This window comes from Populus euphratica, unplaced genomic scaffold, assembly GCF_000495115.2.
Source record: "Populus euphratica unplaced genomic scaffold, PopEup_1.0 scaffold519.1, whole genome shotgun sequence".
In the NCBI taxonomy this organism is placed as follows: domain Eukaryota; kingdom Viridiplantae; phylum Streptophyta; class Magnoliopsida; order Malpighiales; family Salicaceae; genus Populus; species Populus euphratica.
The window spans coordinates 57,864-74,053 of NW_011500390.1; the positions used below are offsets into that span (position 1 = coordinate 57,864).

A 16,190-nucleotide genomic window follows, 5' to 3' on the forward strand; every position below is an offset into this window, starting at 1 on the left:
TTATTGTTCATATGAACAATGCAATTTTCCAATATACATTCTTACACCACACTTTTTTTATAGCTCTATCTATTTAAAACTTTGATATCATATGATCTATTACTCATTTGTACCTTACTAGCATTGCTTGCTCTTCTTTGCATACCTCTCTTTACTTGCATCCATTCTTATTGATTGATGCATTGTTAATTCTACAAGTCATAACACTAGCTTTCGGTATCTTGAGCAATTTATTGACTAGTTATTTGACTTTTTGTAAAAAAAATACACAAATTTTATATAAAACAATCATAAATATCTTGTATTATTACTCTTTTTTCTGGAAAAATAATATGTTTAGTTAGATTAGGTAATTTGGAATTGACATGTTATTACCTTTTTTTATTTGAGAATATATATATATATATTATGAACTTCTTTGATATTGTTATAAAATCTGACTTAATAAATCAACCTTAAATTCTTTTACCTCGATTTCTTGTCTAACTCGAGTTTCAAATTAAACCATTTGAGAGTAGCCTTGATATGATCTAATCAATTTAACAAGTCTAAAGACAACCTAAATGATAAGTAAAATTATAATTTGGCTGTACAAAAATTTCAAGATGATATTTCTTTTTTATATTGAAATGATGATAAATTGGACCCATTTGCTACTTGGGTCATAAGCTTTAATAGATTTAATAACCCTTTTCTAAACGATGATAAACTAGCTCGAGTTTCAAATTAAACTATTTGAGAGCAGTTTTGATATGATTTAATCAACTTGATAAGTCTAAAGACAACCCAAATGATAAGTAAAATTGTAATTTGGCTTTATAAAAAATTCAAGATAATAATTTTTTTTAATATTGAAATGATGATAAATTGGATCAATCCGCTATTGGGGTTATAAGCTCCAATAGATTTAATAACTCTTTTTTTCTAAACTATCTTGTATTTAATTATATGATAACAGAAATAAAAACTTGCAAAATCAAGCATCAATATCAAATACTAGATGTTTGTTTAAGGTCATGATAATCTCATATAAAGCAAACTCAAATAAATTGAGAAGAACAATTCAAAATCAACGAAACTATGAAGAATAAAATTAAAAAAAAAAGAGAAAAAAAGGGACATGCTTTATTGTTCATATGAACAATGCAATTTTCCAATATAAAAAAAGATGCTCAAACAACGTTGACATTTTTAAAGAAGTAAGAAAAATCTAAGACTTAGGTCATTAACTTGAGTGAGTTTAATAAGTTCTGTTAATTTAAAATATAATTAAAAAAGATAACGATAATAAAAAAATCAAACTAAATAAACAACTTGAAAATGATAAACTCAAAAAACAAACGCTTGCCAATACCACAAAAAGATATCCTCCCTATATTTATAAAAGGTCTCCATAATCTTATTTGATAAAAAATAAAAAAAATAAAAAAAAATGTAATAACCCTATATAAAGAAAATATAAAAAGATCTAAAGTTAAATTCTCAACAAATTAAATATGAAAGGAAAAAAATTAAAAAATATATTTTAAAAAATAAGAAACCCCTTAACTCAAATCCATCCAAATTAGCTTACCAAATTCATGATCTAGATGTAAGACCGAGATAATCCTGTAAAAAATAAATTGAATAAAACTACAAATCTCAATTCTCATACAATCTAATGTTTAAGAGTGAAGCTTAAAAAAAAAATCAATTAAGAAAAATGCAATAAAAAAAGAATTGAATCAATACTAGTTAACTTAACAAGCCTGCAAAATGAGACATGAAATCAAGATAATCTCATAGAAATGAAAGCGAAAAACTCATGAAGCCTAATTCCTAACCGATCCAGTATTGAAGGATCAAATTTAAAAAAAAATAATTAAAAAGAAAACTAAAAAGGACTAAATTAAACTTGGGTTAATTTTTAAAATCTGTGACTTGGGTCATGAGACTAGGACTAACGTCGTACAAGGCAAACCCAAGAAATTCACAAAGCCAAAGTCCCTCTCAATTAAACAACGAGGAACAAAATTGAAAAAAATTCAATAAAAAAGAATCCAAAACAAAATAAATAGCAATTAAAATAATGAGAGCCGAATTTGATATAAAAATAAATTGAAACCAAATGATAAGGATAAAATTTAAAAAAAAATACTTAAAAAATGATAAAAAAAAATAGCAATCAAAAGAATGAGGATTAATCTAACATAAAAATTAAATGAAATCAAATGTTGAGGGGAAAAATTAAAAAAATAAAAATAAAAAAGGATTCAAATGAAGACAAATAACAATCAAAAGAATGATATTCAAATTTGATAAAAAAATAAAATGACATGATACCTTTTAATTTTGGTAACCCAATATGAATCATGAGGAAAAGGAAAGAGAAAAGAGAGAAAAGAAACAAAGGGTTATTGGAGGTGTATTGCATCGTCTTTGTCTGCACGTGCCAGACCATTTGGATGAGCATAACAAGTTGTGTCAAACATTGTTGTAGAAGCTTGTGTTTGGTAATCAGGGGACGCCTTACACATCTCTAAACATGAAGGGGGTCTTTTATACGTTACCACATGCGTTGCATGCACTAGCCTATTTACCCTGCCTGTTTAATCCAATCCTCATATTTGTTTTAGTTTTAAATTTAATGCCTTCATGCTTAATTATTCTAAATCAGTTGATTTTTTTTCCACAAAATTGAACATTAAATGAGTGCTAAAATTTTTTCTTGGTATTGCAAGATCCTCATATCAAGGCAACTAAAACAAACCACTAAGTCAAGCCCTAAATAAAACCAATATGAAAGGAGTAGATTAAAAAAAAAGTTTAAGGGATTGAAATTAAGAAAAGGACATGAACTTTTTTCTTGAATGTGTAAATCAATCCATGATGCTGGCATAAAAAAGATATTAAAAATTTATTTAAGCTTTAAAGTTGATAAATGTTACTCTAATTTTTTTAAATTAATGAAATTAAATTTTATTTTACTAAATCAAAAATTAATCAAGTAATGTAACAGTTCATTGACACTTTGAGATCTTAATATGCAAGCATAAAAACAAATCATTATAAAAAATCATAAATTAAAGCAATTCTTTTTTTAAAGTAAGGAAGAAAACAAAGAAATGAAAAATTAAAGTATACAAATTATAGAGACCAAATAAAAGAAGCATTGTTTGAATGAAGTGGCTATTTGGTAATAAAGATACGTGTGAGGTTGAGATTAAGCCATAATAATATATATTTGGTTAAGCTAAAATGTGTTTTTGTTTTAGTGGAACCCATCATAAATTAAGGTTGCACCTGAGGTTTAACAAAAGCAAAAAAGTTAAGCTTTGCAAATAGCAACTCACTTTAGTTTTTCCAAAATAGAAAGTAACATTGGGAGAATAAACATAAATAAAAAAGAAAGGTTTAACAATGACCTACACAGAAAGAAAAAGGAGCATCACTACTTATTTTCCTCGTCATTGCCATAAAAATCACCGTCTTGAGTCATTATCGACAACAATAGCACCACCATCAGTGGGGAGAAAACCGTGGAGGGTAGCCTACTCTTCCCCTTCCTCTTCTTCAGCTGCATTTCCTTGTCTCTATTGTTCTACAAAGTGAACAATAAAGAGTAAATTAATTTACTCACGTGAACATTGGAGAACATCTCCACTATTCATGGGTTGGAACGGGTCTGGTCCAAACCTAAATGTATTGGACCGAGTACGACCCAGTAAAATATATTCAACAAAATTTCTCAAATATTGTATTTTATTAAAAATAACTATTGTTTAATATTATTCAATGACACTATATAATTATATTAGAAGAAGATCATATGATATGCAGAATTTGATCACAATCTCAATTTTATTTCGAATAAAATTTTATCTGATATTGTTGTATGCTCAATAAGCTATGAAAATTGTGTCCTTGTTACATGAATTTTGTACATGATAAAATTAAAAATAGTTTAATAGAATAATAAAAAATATTTTATAAAAAATATTATTTGTTTTATGATATAATATCAGTATTTAAATCTACAATATTTCAATTAAAACCAATCAATATTAATATATGTTTTTTTAGTTATTTTATAACCTTAATTTAAAAAATATTATTAAACAAACACATTAAATTATTTTTTATTTAATTTTAATTTTAACTATAATTTTAATAAAATATATATTTTAACAAACTAATTTTAGGTAGCCTACTCTTCCCCTTCCTCTTCTTTAGCTGCATTTCCTTGTCTTTATTGTTCTACAAAGTGAACAATAAAGAATAAATTAATTCACTCACGTGAACACTAGAGAACATCTCCACTATTCATGGGTTGGAACGGGTCTGGTCCAAACCTAAATGTATTGGACCGAGTACGACCCAGTAAAATATATTCAACAAAATTTCTCAAATATTGTATTTTATTAAAAACAACTATTGTTTAATATTATTCAATGACACTATATAATTATATTAGAAAAAGATCATATGATATGCAGAATTTGATCACAATCTCAATTTTATTTCGAATAAAATTTTATCTGATATTGTTGTATGCTCAATAAGCTATGAAAATTGTGTCCTTGTTACATGAATTTTGTACATGATAAAATTAAAAATAGTTTAATAGAATAATAAAAAATATTTTATAAAAAATATTATTTGTTTTATGATATAATATCAGTATTTAAATCTACAATATTTCAATTAAAACCAATCAATATTAATATATGTTTTTTTAGTTATTTTATAACCTTAATTTAAAAAATATTATTAAACAAACACATTAAATTATTTTTTATTTAATTTTAATTTTAACTATAATTTTAATAAAATATATATTTTAACAAACTAATTTTAATAAAAAATATATTTTATTTTAGATCACAGTCATGTTTCTAACACACACCCGAACATTGCCTCTCTCCCCGTCACGTTCTACTGTCTGGAAATGCTGAGGGGTTCAGGTTTTTTTATTTTTAAATTATAATACACACACGCACACGTGCTCAGCAGACGGCGGACTGTTATCATGTTCGCTAAAGAGTTGTAAAAGCATACATGCCTGGCACTGATAACACGTAAAAGTTCTCCGAGCGCCAAAAGAGTTTCCGTTGCCGGGACTTGAACCCGGGTCTCTCGGGTGAGAGCCGAGTATCCTAACCAACTAGACTACAACGGAATGTTGCAGAGATTACGTACGTTAAATATAAAATACAATAACTACATAACGACGTCGATTTATAAAAACGCCTGCGTGCTCTTATGGCCGCATCATCACTTTGCGCTGAGTGGTTGCTTCGTTTGCTTAAGAATCACTGTCTGCCCGTATCGTTCCCTCGCTTTGTTTTCGTAGCTTTCAATTTCATGGCGGGGAAGTCGACAAACGGTATTCATTCCATCATCTCTTCTAACTCCCAAGAATTTATAAAGATTTTTTTATCTCATTTTCACCCTCTCAACTCAACAACAAACAGATCGATAGAAACATTAAATTCCATGCCTAACTGCGTATGAACAAATGATTGATTTGCAGATAATATATTAGAGCAGCTGAAACATGGGTTTGCCCATTTTGAGCTCGTCTCTTCCCCACTTCCTTCAATTTCCACCTCCAAACCTCACTCATTTCCTCCGCCTTTCTTCCCTTCCAACACCCATCGCTTCTTCGCTACAATCGGGCCTTCACTGTAAGACTTCTTCTTCTTCTTTCTTTCTTTCTTTTTATTGCATTTATAGACCTTGAAGACTAAACCCTTTGTTTTTATTTGAGGCAGGGGTTCACATTCGATGAAAAAAGTTGAGCATTATTCAGTTCAGAAAGTTACTGGAGATGGGCGCTGTCTATTTCGTTCTCTGGTACTAACTGATGAGGTGACACAACGTTGCTTCTCTTTTTTTTTTAGCCTTTAAGCTAATTCTGTCTGGTGGAAATCAGGTCAAAGGAATGGCTTTCAACAAGGGCATCTCTCTTAATCCACGAGAGGAGAGAGATAATGCAGGTATAGTTGATGTAATATTTTATTTTCTTGATCTCAATAGCATCAACAGGATAAGGAAGAGCTGTGAATTTGTTTTTCTTTCTGGCAAGCTGTCTTGCTTTGTTTTTATTATGGGATTCTCTTATCTTGTGTTTTTTTGTAGATATTGAAAAGATTATACTGCTTTAAATAGTGGCAGAAGCTTATATTTTCTTGCTATAAAAACTGCAGATGAACTACGAATGGCTGTGAAAGAGGTTATATGTGATAGTAAAGAAGAACGTAAACAGTACGAAGAAGCAGTTATTGCAATCACGGTTGATGAGTCTTTGAAACGGTGAGAGTTGAAGTAGTACAGTTATCATTGATTTTCTGATGGATGCTTTAGCATACTTTTGTGAATGGGATTTCATTGTACATCTGTTAATGTCTTTCTATAGTTACTGCCAACGCATTCAGCGACCTGATTTTTGGGGAGGCGAGTCAGAGCTACTGGTTAGTGATCCTTTTGATGCATTCTTTTATGCCTACATTTTCATGGTACCACTTGTTTTCTTGGTGATTGTGTTTGCAATTGTTCAGAGATCTGCTCATGAACTTACAGAGTTAATATGTATTTTTAGCTGACATAGCTCTGTCGAGTGTGTTGTTTTAGTTTCCATTGCGATGAAGATTGAGTTGTTTTCATAGAATTCCTAAGGATATCTATTTGGAGCATCAAATAGTGCCTTTACATCAGTAAAATTAGTGATTACCATCCGTGTCATGGAATGAAGTTGAGAAATTGATATGTTGCTACTAGTATCTAGATATGCCAAATTGATGAATTGTAATGGATATGTTTGAGCGTTTGTTTTTCTTTTTATGAGTGTTTGCTTTTCTTTTTAGTAAATTAAGATGAACACATGCCTACCCTCTTTTTTCTTACTACATTTCCATTTCATTTTGGGTGAGATGCAGAAAAGGACTGTCATTTCAAGCTTCAGTTAGCAGCTTTAGAAATTAGAATACTGTGCCTGAAGCGTTTTAGCTGTTATAAAGTATCACGTGTGACTGATTTTGCTCTGGGTGTTGTTTGTATGAGTTTTCTGCCTTTACCTGTGTGATTGTTTATATGTAATTTTTGCTGACATTTCACTATCCAACGATCATCACTGCTGAATTAGGTGCTGTCAAGATTGTGTAATCAGCCAATCATTGTTTACATACCAGAGCACGAGGTAAGTTTTTTCTTTCCACGATCATGCCATGCAAAATATTCTTGTAAGTTATGCTATATAGGTGACTAACCTTTTGCTTTTTCCACAATTACAATAACATAGTTATGCTATATAGCCAAGAAAGAGATGAAATTCACAAAAAGAATGAATTGGTTTCTTGGTTTTTGGTGCGTGCAAATGAGGGATATAGTTTGGGAGCCTCTGGCATTCTGGGGCTTATAGCAGGGGATGAGTGAGACCTTCATTATATGACAAGAATGGCTTTGCTTAGTAGTAGCTGTGTTTGACATGCTAAATTAGGTCGACTTTATGATCATTTGACAATCTTATTGCAATCATTAAATCTATGAATGTACTCATCTTGTTATGCTGCAGCATTTCTGCCAGGATTCAGTAGGTGAAAAAGTTACACCTTGTTTAGTCATGAGCAAGTGATAAAATCTTACATCCAATTAGAATGAAATTCAAGATTTTGCATGCTATGCAGCACGCCAGTCGTGGGTGGGGCTCTGGCTTTATTCCCATAGCAGAGTACGGAGCTGAGTTCCAGAAGGGCTCTTGGAAGGGAAAGCCAAGGAAAGCTGTGAGGCTACTGTACAGTGGTAAGAATCATTACGACTTGCTTGTCTGAGGCTTCAGAAGTAGACTTTCATCATGGGCGGAGGAAAACCAGCATTGATAATTGCCAAAGAAAGTGATGCTGATGCTATTTTGTACTGTTAGTATTTAAGGAGGATGTAGTCTTGCAGAGTTGCAGGGATTTACTGCTTTATGCGAAAGAAATTGAAAATCATGCAAAGCGCAGGCATACTCTTTTCCAGGCTTGATCGTGTATCTGCATTTCTTTTAGCCTAAACACCAGGAGGCCTCCTGGTTGAAAGTTACACTGGTGAAAGGAGTCGGAAGCATTATAATTTTAGAGTCAAATCGTCAGAACGGCTTTATATATATATATAACCTGCAAATTCTCGGTCGTTCTATATAGATACATTAATTATTATTATTTTTTTTTAAATTGTGTCCATTTACTACTTATATCATTTTTAATGTGTGGTTTGTTTTTTATTTAGAAAGAAAGTCATTTTAACTAATGGTAAGTTATTTAAGCTTTGCTTCGATATTAAATTCTATTTTATGATTAATAAAAATTATTAAAAAAATTTAAAATATCAATTATTAAAAAAAGAAATGGAAACCATGTGAAAATAAACAATTAACAGGTTTTTACTATATTGGAACAAACGAAAAAGCTGGTATCAAAATGAATAAAAATAAAGTTCAAATACTTGAATTAGAAAAATAAAAAAGTTGATACACCAACATTGCAATACTTAATAAGCATATGTCAGGATATCTAAGTAGAAAATGGAGCAATTAATGGAATGAAAGTACTTGATTGAAAGTTTTAATAAAGTTAGTGCTCTAAAATGAAAACAAAACAAAATCTTCATGCTCGATTGTGAAAAATATAAAGTAAGGGTGTTCCCAGCAAAAACGAGTTCCAGGTTGCCAAATTTGTTACACGTGTAAGGCAGTTCTTTTGCACGTGCCAGTAACACTTCCATTTTTTCATGATTTCCAAGGCAGGTCGAAAAAATTCTCCCGCACCGAAAAACCACAAAAAAAGTTAATATAACCGCCATTGATAATCGTAAAAATATAAATAAGAAACAAAGGAGAAATCTAGGGTTTCAATTTGACGAAATTGGATCAATCACATGGAAGGAGTGAGCAATGGAGGGATGTTGTACCACGAGGTACAAGAGGCAAAGCTATGCGCCGTACATTGTGTTAACACGGTGTTACAAGGACCATTCTTTTCAGAATTCGATTTGGCGGCGCTTGCTTCCGATCTCGATACGAAAGAGCGCCAGATGATGCAAGAGGGCACTGTCTCCGCCGCTGCTTCTGGTGATTTTCTCTCTGCCGAGTCTCATAATGTCTCCTTAGGCGGTGATTTCAGTATCCAGGTTCGTCGTTAATTAATTAGCAGTTTTGATTCGTTAATGAACTGATGCAAGAATTAAGAAATTAATTTTAAGGTTAAATGGAAATTTTTTTCTATGTTGTTTTGTTTTGGAGTTAACTTAAAGTTAGTGAAAGTTGAGGCATGATTTGTTATTATTGGCTTAGAGTTAACGAAAACACTTGATTAGTACTAGGTTGTAATCATGGAGATTTTTAAAATTTTAGCAATGACTTTGTGTTCAGTGGGGTTACCAAAACTGGGTAAGGGAGAAAGGAGGTTATTGCAAAGTTTGTGTTACTTTCCCCGTGGTTGAAAATTTGAGACATTTTGAGAGATGCATGTGGGGATAATGAATCATTTAGTTGATTAGTTAGCAAAGTATGTTTCTTGGGAGTATGAAAGTCAGGACTTAGGCTGATGCTTTGAACATTGAGCTAGTAATGGTGAAATATTGGGATGCATGGGGTGGATGGGCTACTCATCTTGGTAGGGAAAACATTTAAACTTAGGTGTTTGATTGATGGAGGTGGATGGATGCTTTTATAGAGCATGTGTAGCTTGAGGTGGGAGTTGGAGAGATGGTAAAGTTTTTGGCATAGATATATGGTTTAGCATCTGATATTTTTTAAATCTCTGAGAATAAACATGCGATTGTAATTAGTCTTTGTGGATAAAAGCTGTAATAGACTTTTATGAAGTGCATGTCATGGTATGCGTAAAAGATATGAGATTGAGACCAGCTCACAGTTACTATAACTGTGGCAACCCTACATTTGGCAATCTGAATCGCACCTTTCGGATTGCAGTACATTTATGCACTAGATCGAGGTGTTTTGTGTTCTGGATCATGAAAGTCTCATTTTTGGTAACCGAAATCTGTATAAATGGGAAAAAAATTGAGAACAAAACTCTGAGCTTGATTGATTTTTCTCAAAGAGCTGAGAGGGAGAGGCCATGAAGAAAGAAGTGAAATAGGAAAAAAAAATAAAATTCCCAGCAGCAAGAAACAAAGTAACATGCTTGACTTCCGTGGAAGAAAGATTTTGAGACGGATGTGATGTTGCAAATTAAACCTAATAACACGAGAAGTCTGGGCCTTAGAGAAAGGGACAAGTCTGGGCCATCAGTTTTACTTTGGCTAATATTTTTCTTCACACAGGTCTGGTTTTTAATTTAATCCGGTTCAACTACTTTATATTGTATTATTGATCGATCTGATTTTTTTGAAGCTAATGCTCTTTCTGTTCTATCATTTATTAGAAATGAAAACTGCATTTGTGTTTGATGTTTTCTTCCTTTACACTATTAGACCATAATGTTTCTGCTGTCAACAAACCAAAAAGATGTTCCAATTGTACCATGATTCAAACTAACATGTCATCTAAGCCTACCCCCCTACATACTGTAAATTAAACAAAGTGCATGTCCCATCCCTGAACCTTGTACCACAAACATATTTCTGGTACCTATGGACCAGTGAATAGTATGAAGTGGTGCCTGAAGGGCATTTGAGGCATTTTAATCGGTAAATTATGTGGCTACAATTCCTCTCAAAGTTTGTCTGTGTTCTTAACAGTATAAATCGATGAAAGACATATAACAACTGGTTCTGTGATGGAGGTTTATTGTAGGTTTAGATGAGGATGGATACCCATTATAGAGTAGAGATTAATCAGGAAAATGGGCATGTATAGTTTCACTGTAGGTTTTGTCATTCTGTCAGGCACTAATTCTCATTTCCAACTATTCTATCTTTGATACCATCTTTGTGTGTGAGCATCCGTACATCATGGGCAGTTAACATTCAATTTTTATTCTTTACATGAGATTCCTCGGGAAATTATTGAACTGGCATGCCCTCGTTGTAAATTCCACTCTTTTTCTCTAGTTCTATTTTACCAGTGATTTTTTTCTTATTATTATTATTAACCATGCATGGTCCATGTTGTTCATTAGTAAATTTTTTATGTAATCATATGAATGGACTTGCCTTTGAACCACGGACCGGTCTCATGCTTAAGAGATAATGCTATCAGGTTAACTTAAATGCATATAAAGTATGTTCCTTTTTTTTCTGGAGACTATTTCTTGGCATGTCTATGGAGTTGTGCGAACTCAACTTACTGTGAGGATTCTTGTTTGCAGGTTTTACAAAAGGCTTTAGAGGTGTGGGACTTGCAGGTCATTGCCTCTGATAGTCCGGTTGCTGAGCATGCACAGATTGACCCTGATCTAGAAAATGCATTTATTTGTCATTTGCATGATCATTGGTTCTGCATTAGGAAAGTGAATGGGGAGTGGTATAACTTTGACAGCCTCTACGCAGCTCCACAACACTTATCCAAGTTTTACCTTGCAGCCTATCTGGATTCTCTTAAAAACTCTGGCTGGAGCATTTTCCTGGTGAGAGGAAACTTCCCAAAAGAGTTTCCTATTGCTTCCTCTGAAGCTTCCAATGGTTATGGGCAGTGGCTGTCTCCTGAAGATGCTGAGAGGATCATTAAATCCGGCAACAACACGCAGTCTCCTCAGAGAATCAATTCCACTCAACAGGATTCTGACCCATATCAAGAAATTCTGTTAGAAATGGAGGACCAGGACATGAAAGCTGCAATAGCTGCCAGCTTGATGGAACCTTCCCAATCCATGAGCAGGGTGGAAACTGGCAGTCCTCAAAAAGACAATGAAGATACCAAAGATGACAAAAAAGATAGCGAGGACAAAAAGGCTCAATAAGAAATATTCTTTTGCATTTATTTTCTGTTAGTTGAGCAACAAGAAACCATTTCAGGGAGGGTTGATAGAACACATGGCAGGTCATCGTATTTATGCAGCACATACTTCCATTTTACTTTTTCTCACACCTTCAAACTTTTACTGTAAAAACTCTCAATCGAGAAGAAAGCTACCTGGCAGCTATATGATTGCATGGGTTCTCTAACAGGCACTTCTTGTGGCTGTTGTTTTTTTTATACCAAAACTCTTATAATTCTTGGGTGGTTGGCACGTCTAATTTTGTGGTTGGATAGTGCCCCTATGAGAATATGTGAATCAAGGGTTTTTTTATGGAAGAAACATGGAAATGTCAAATGCCTTGTGAGTCATGGTTACCGGCAACCCCCGTTGATCAGTTTTTCAGCCAGTTACTATGGCCAGTGGCACTTGTTAACCGCCATAGTCACCAAAAATCTGCCATGATTGTAGAGGGATGTAAGTACCCTGATTTAAAACAGCAAGGGATGGATAGTAAGGGTGATGTCTTTGTTTTCCTTCTACCCACGCATATGCTACCGTATGCATATTATATTATATTATCATACAATTAACTAAAACAAATTAACTAAAAAAAATACCACAAATTACTTTTTTTAAAAAAATTTATTAACACTTTTTTTTTTTTTATTAACGTGGGTGTCCGGGCCAGTTTACCGGAGTTACTATGGCCAGTGGCACTTGTTAACCGCCATAGTCACCAAAAATCTGCCATGATTGTAGAGGGATGTAAGTACCCTGATTTAAAACAGCAAGGGGTGGATAGTAAGGGTGATGCCTTTCTTTTCCTTCTCCCACGCATATTATCATACAATTAACTAAAAAAAATACCACAAATTACTTTTTTTAAAAAAAATTTATTAACACTTAAGTGCACTGTTGATTGCTAAGTTGATTTTGGTCTCTTTTTTTTTAGGTTCATGAACACTGATTTGTTTCAGCCACCAAATTTATATTTGTTTTTCAAATTCATCCTCCTATACTATATTCACATGGCTTTAAGCTTGATGTTTGGTTTCGGTCCACGTTTTATGTTGTATTTGTAATGTCAAAAAAACATATTGTCATTGATGCATAGTTTTGCAAAATAGAATTTAGTTTTGTCGATTAAAAACATTGAAATAACTAAGATAAAATTTAATACAAAAATAAAATGACAACCTTTTTTTCATTTTTTAATATACCATAGTTCATCCCTAGGGTTTTACTTTTTTAATTATGTTTTTTAGAGTTTTCTGTTTCAGTCTTAAATTTCTTTCATTTTATATTTTAGTCCCTGAAATTTAAGTGAAGAAAGAAAGTGATAAGTTAACTACATTTTATCCACCAAAAAGGTCGATTTTAATGATAAGGAGTTTATCTTAAAAAGAAAAGTTCAATAAAAATGAAGTTTCTCCTTGAACATGCTGTAAGAATTAAATTGAGACTCATTTAGTTTTTTTATTCAATTGGATTTTGATCTTTCAGAGTGATTATATTTTTTTCGTCATTTGAAATAAGTTTATTAAGGTTTCCATAATATTTTTAGGGGTGTTCAGTTAATAAAAGTTGAAAATTAAATTTTTAAAGTCCGAAAACTTGAATACAACTTCCTAATTACTATGAAAACTAGAAGATAACATGTTATATGTTATATATTATATATAAAATAAATAGAACAGATAACTTGTCGTCCACCAATTCAAAAAATAAAATGAAGAACATGCATATAGACCTGACCTTCTAAGCTCATGTGTGCCTCGCTTTTTGCTTAAATATTTCTTAATTTTTTATTTACTTTTCTTTTTTTGATAAAAAATTTTGAGTAAATTTTTAAAATAAAATTTAATCAATGTTATGATTATTCTATTATTTCTAAGAAGATAATGATTTTTTAATCATATATTATGTATTGCTTTATGAATAATTATATGTTAACATGATATGAAGAAATTTTTAAATAATTTGCTCATTAATATTGAATAAGAATAAAATATTTATTTTTTTAAAAAAAATTCTTTATTTTATACTCAAATTTATTGTTCTCACATTTTTTTTAATATAGGGACATAAAAATAATGGATTCATAATTTTTTTTTTATTTTTAATTAAAAATTATTTTCCTGATCATAATAAGTTCTTACTTAAGAAATAATGCTTCTCATAAAAAAAATGTTTTCATAAAAAAATACATAAATAAAAAAATTATATTTTTAATTAAAATAAAATGAAATTATTTAAAAAAAAAAAAATTAAATTGATTTTTAATTAAATTAACCGAGTTATTTAAATCAGATTAAATCACCTCTTATCTTATTTAATTTAAAACCCAACCTAAACAACAGATCAAATTTAATAACACTACTAGAACAATAATAAAAATTTAATAACGACATATCAAGTTTATTTTTGCCTATTTAGTTTTATATCTTAATGTTTCAATTCTCAAACTTTGTTTCCATTATGTTTTAGTACACTATTTACCCACTCATAAAAACATTGTTATCATAGAGGAATAGTGTAGCGTGTCAAGTGCACATTAGTCCCTGAATTTTTAATTTTTTATATTTGGATCCTGTAGTTTTATGCTTGACCCTCAAACTTTATCTTCATAACTCGCAAAGGAATTGTTACTTTAGGAGAATACTGCAGCGTGTCAAAATACACTTTAGTGGATGAAGTTTTTATTTTTTCACATTTAGTCCATGTAGTTTCATAGTTTTTATGTTTCTATCCTCAAACTATTTCCCTCTTACAAAAGCATTGTCACTGTGGAGGAATAATGTAGTGTGTCAAATACACATCAGTCCTTGGATTCTTGATTTTTCCATATATGGTTTATGTAGTTTTATGTTTTGGTCTTTAATTTTCATTTTCATTTTATTTTAGTCATTGGATTATGAAAAATGAGAGAAAAAGTCATAAGAAATAAAAAAAGAAAAAATTATAGTTTAATTAAATAAAAATTAGTTTTGAAAATGGTACCTTAAGGGTAACATCTAAGTGTATACTATATACCTATTAAAAAGAACTAAAATACCTTAAAAAATTATTGTAGCATCGCATCCATTATCAATGTTAATTGGAACAGTATAATATTGTTTGTTCTCTCCATAAAAAAAATCTTAAGATATATGTATAAGGATATTGAGGTATTTTCACATGATCTGTTTATCATTACAAAAAATAGCAGAAAAAAATAAATATTTTCTCATATTGATTGTATAATATAATGACTCAAATACCAATGAAAGGAAGAAAATTAAACCTAGCATCAAAGGGTGTTTTTGTATTTTCATAATAGTTTCTTGACTATTATATTTAAAGATGTGGGGTATAATAAACAATTAAAATGAATAGTAAAAATAAAAAAATACCTTTAAAATAAAAAAAATAAGTTTGAGTTTAAGGGGTGTTTTTGGCTTTTCATAATTTTTTTGATTAAAAACTCAAATTAGGGACAATTCTATATTTAGCTAAATATAAAAAAGATGGGTGTGCGTGTATGACACCTGACGGCTGGTGAGAGTGCTCCTTGAGCGGTGCATGCAACACCTCCCAGCATCTAAAAAATATCTTTTCATTATTTCATTGGAAACATCGTCATGTTCTCTTCCTGATGGTGTAACGCTTGTTTTAGGTGGTGCTCGAGTTTGAGGATGATGAGTCCTTTTCCTTTTTCTTTTCTCCTTCCTCCCTTCAAAATTATAGTTTAGCCCTCCTAGTTGTTTGATATTTCAACTTCAATTTTTATTCTTTTGATTTTTAATTTTTGGTCTTAGTCATTTGGTATAAGTTTTATTTGTTTTTAATTTTATCTATTAATTCAAATTTATCAAATATTATATTCTCTAACATGGTCCATATTCTTTGGATTTCTAATTTTTATCTTTGGTCATTCTGTAAACCTTTTAGTGGTTTTTAACTTATTCCTTCAATTCAAATGGATAGTATTATATTTTTTAATTTAGTCCTCGTTGTTTTCATTTCTAATTTTTTCTTGGTGTTTTTGTACATTTTTTTTAACTTTACCATTTTATCACAACATTTTTATGTTAATTTTGATTTCTGTTCTTTTTATTTTTTTTCCTTTTACTATATATTTTTTTAATTTTACTATTCAATTAAATATAAAATTTATTTTATATTTTAATCTTAATTTTCATTCTTTTAAATGCTATGGTTTTTTAAATTCTTTTGTATAACTAAAATTCTTTATCCAAATTTATCTTTTAATATTTGATTAATTAAAAATTAAATTTTATAATTTTTTTTAAATTAGATGCTTTAAGT

At 30.7% G+C, this 16,190-nt stretch overlaps 2 protein-coding genes and 1 non-coding gene across 3 annotated transcripts; 2 read left to right on the forward strand and 1 right to left on the reverse strand.

Moving 5' to 3' along the window:
* Window positions 1–5,085: 5,085 nt before the first annotated feature.
* Window positions 5,086–5,158, reverse strand: TRNAE-CUC (transfer RNA glutamic acid (anticodon CUC)). Its single transcript has one exon. It is a non-coding gene; the product is annotated as a tRNA-Glu (tRNA).
* A 68-nt stretch (window positions 5,159–5,226) lies between these two features.
* LOC105114324 (Cysteine proteinases superfamily protein) lies at window positions 5,227–8,127 on the forward strand. The gene is made up of 8 exons (XM_011010841.1): window positions 5,227–5,365; window positions 5,513–5,666; window positions 5,754–5,835; window positions 5,915–5,978; window positions 6,189–6,294; window positions 6,398–6,452; window positions 7,124–7,177; window positions 7,665–8,127. The coding sequence occupies exons 1-8, from the start codon at window positions 5,242–5,244 to the stop codon at window positions 7,806–7,808; spliced, it is 783 nt and encodes a 260-aa protein (XP_011009143.1). The 5' UTR covers window positions 5,227–5,241; the 3' UTR covers window positions 7,809–8,127.
* A 602-nt stretch (window positions 8,128–8,729) lies between these two features.
* Window positions 8,730–12,091, forward strand: LOC105114325 (Josephin family protein). Its single transcript, XM_011010842.1, has 2 exons — window positions 8,730–9,147; window positions 11,292–12,091. The coding sequence occupies exons 1-2, from the start codon at window positions 8,896–8,898 to the stop codon at window positions 11,880–11,882; spliced, it is 843 nt and encodes a 280-aa protein (XP_011009144.1). The 5' UTR covers window positions 8,730–8,895; the 3' UTR covers window positions 11,883–12,091.
* Window positions 12,092–16,190: the final 4,099 nt, after the last annotated feature.

Excerpts from the sequence above, each read along its gene's own strand:
- LOC105114325 (XM_011010842.1), top strand. The coding sequence starts at position 8,896 with ATGGAAGGAGTGAGCAATGGAGGGATGTTGTACCACGAGGTACAAGAG. Across the intron at positions 9,148-11,291 it reads GCGGTGATTTCAGTATCCAG|GTTTTACAAAAGGCTTTAGA; the intron begins GTTCGTCGTTAA and ends TCTTGTTTGCAG.
- LOC105114324 (XM_011010841.1), top strand. The coding sequence starts at position 5,242 with ATGGCCGCATCATCACTTTGCGCTGAGTGGTTGCTTCGTTTGCTTAAG. Across the intron at positions 5,366-5,512 it reads GGCGGGGAAGTCGACAAACG|ATAATATATTAGAGCAGCTG; the intron begins GTATTCATTCCA and ends ATTGATTTGCAG. Across the intron at positions 7,178-7,664 it reads TTTACATACCAGAGCACGAG|CACGCCAGTCGTGGGTGGGG; the intron begins GTAAGTTTTTTC and ends CATGCTATGCAG.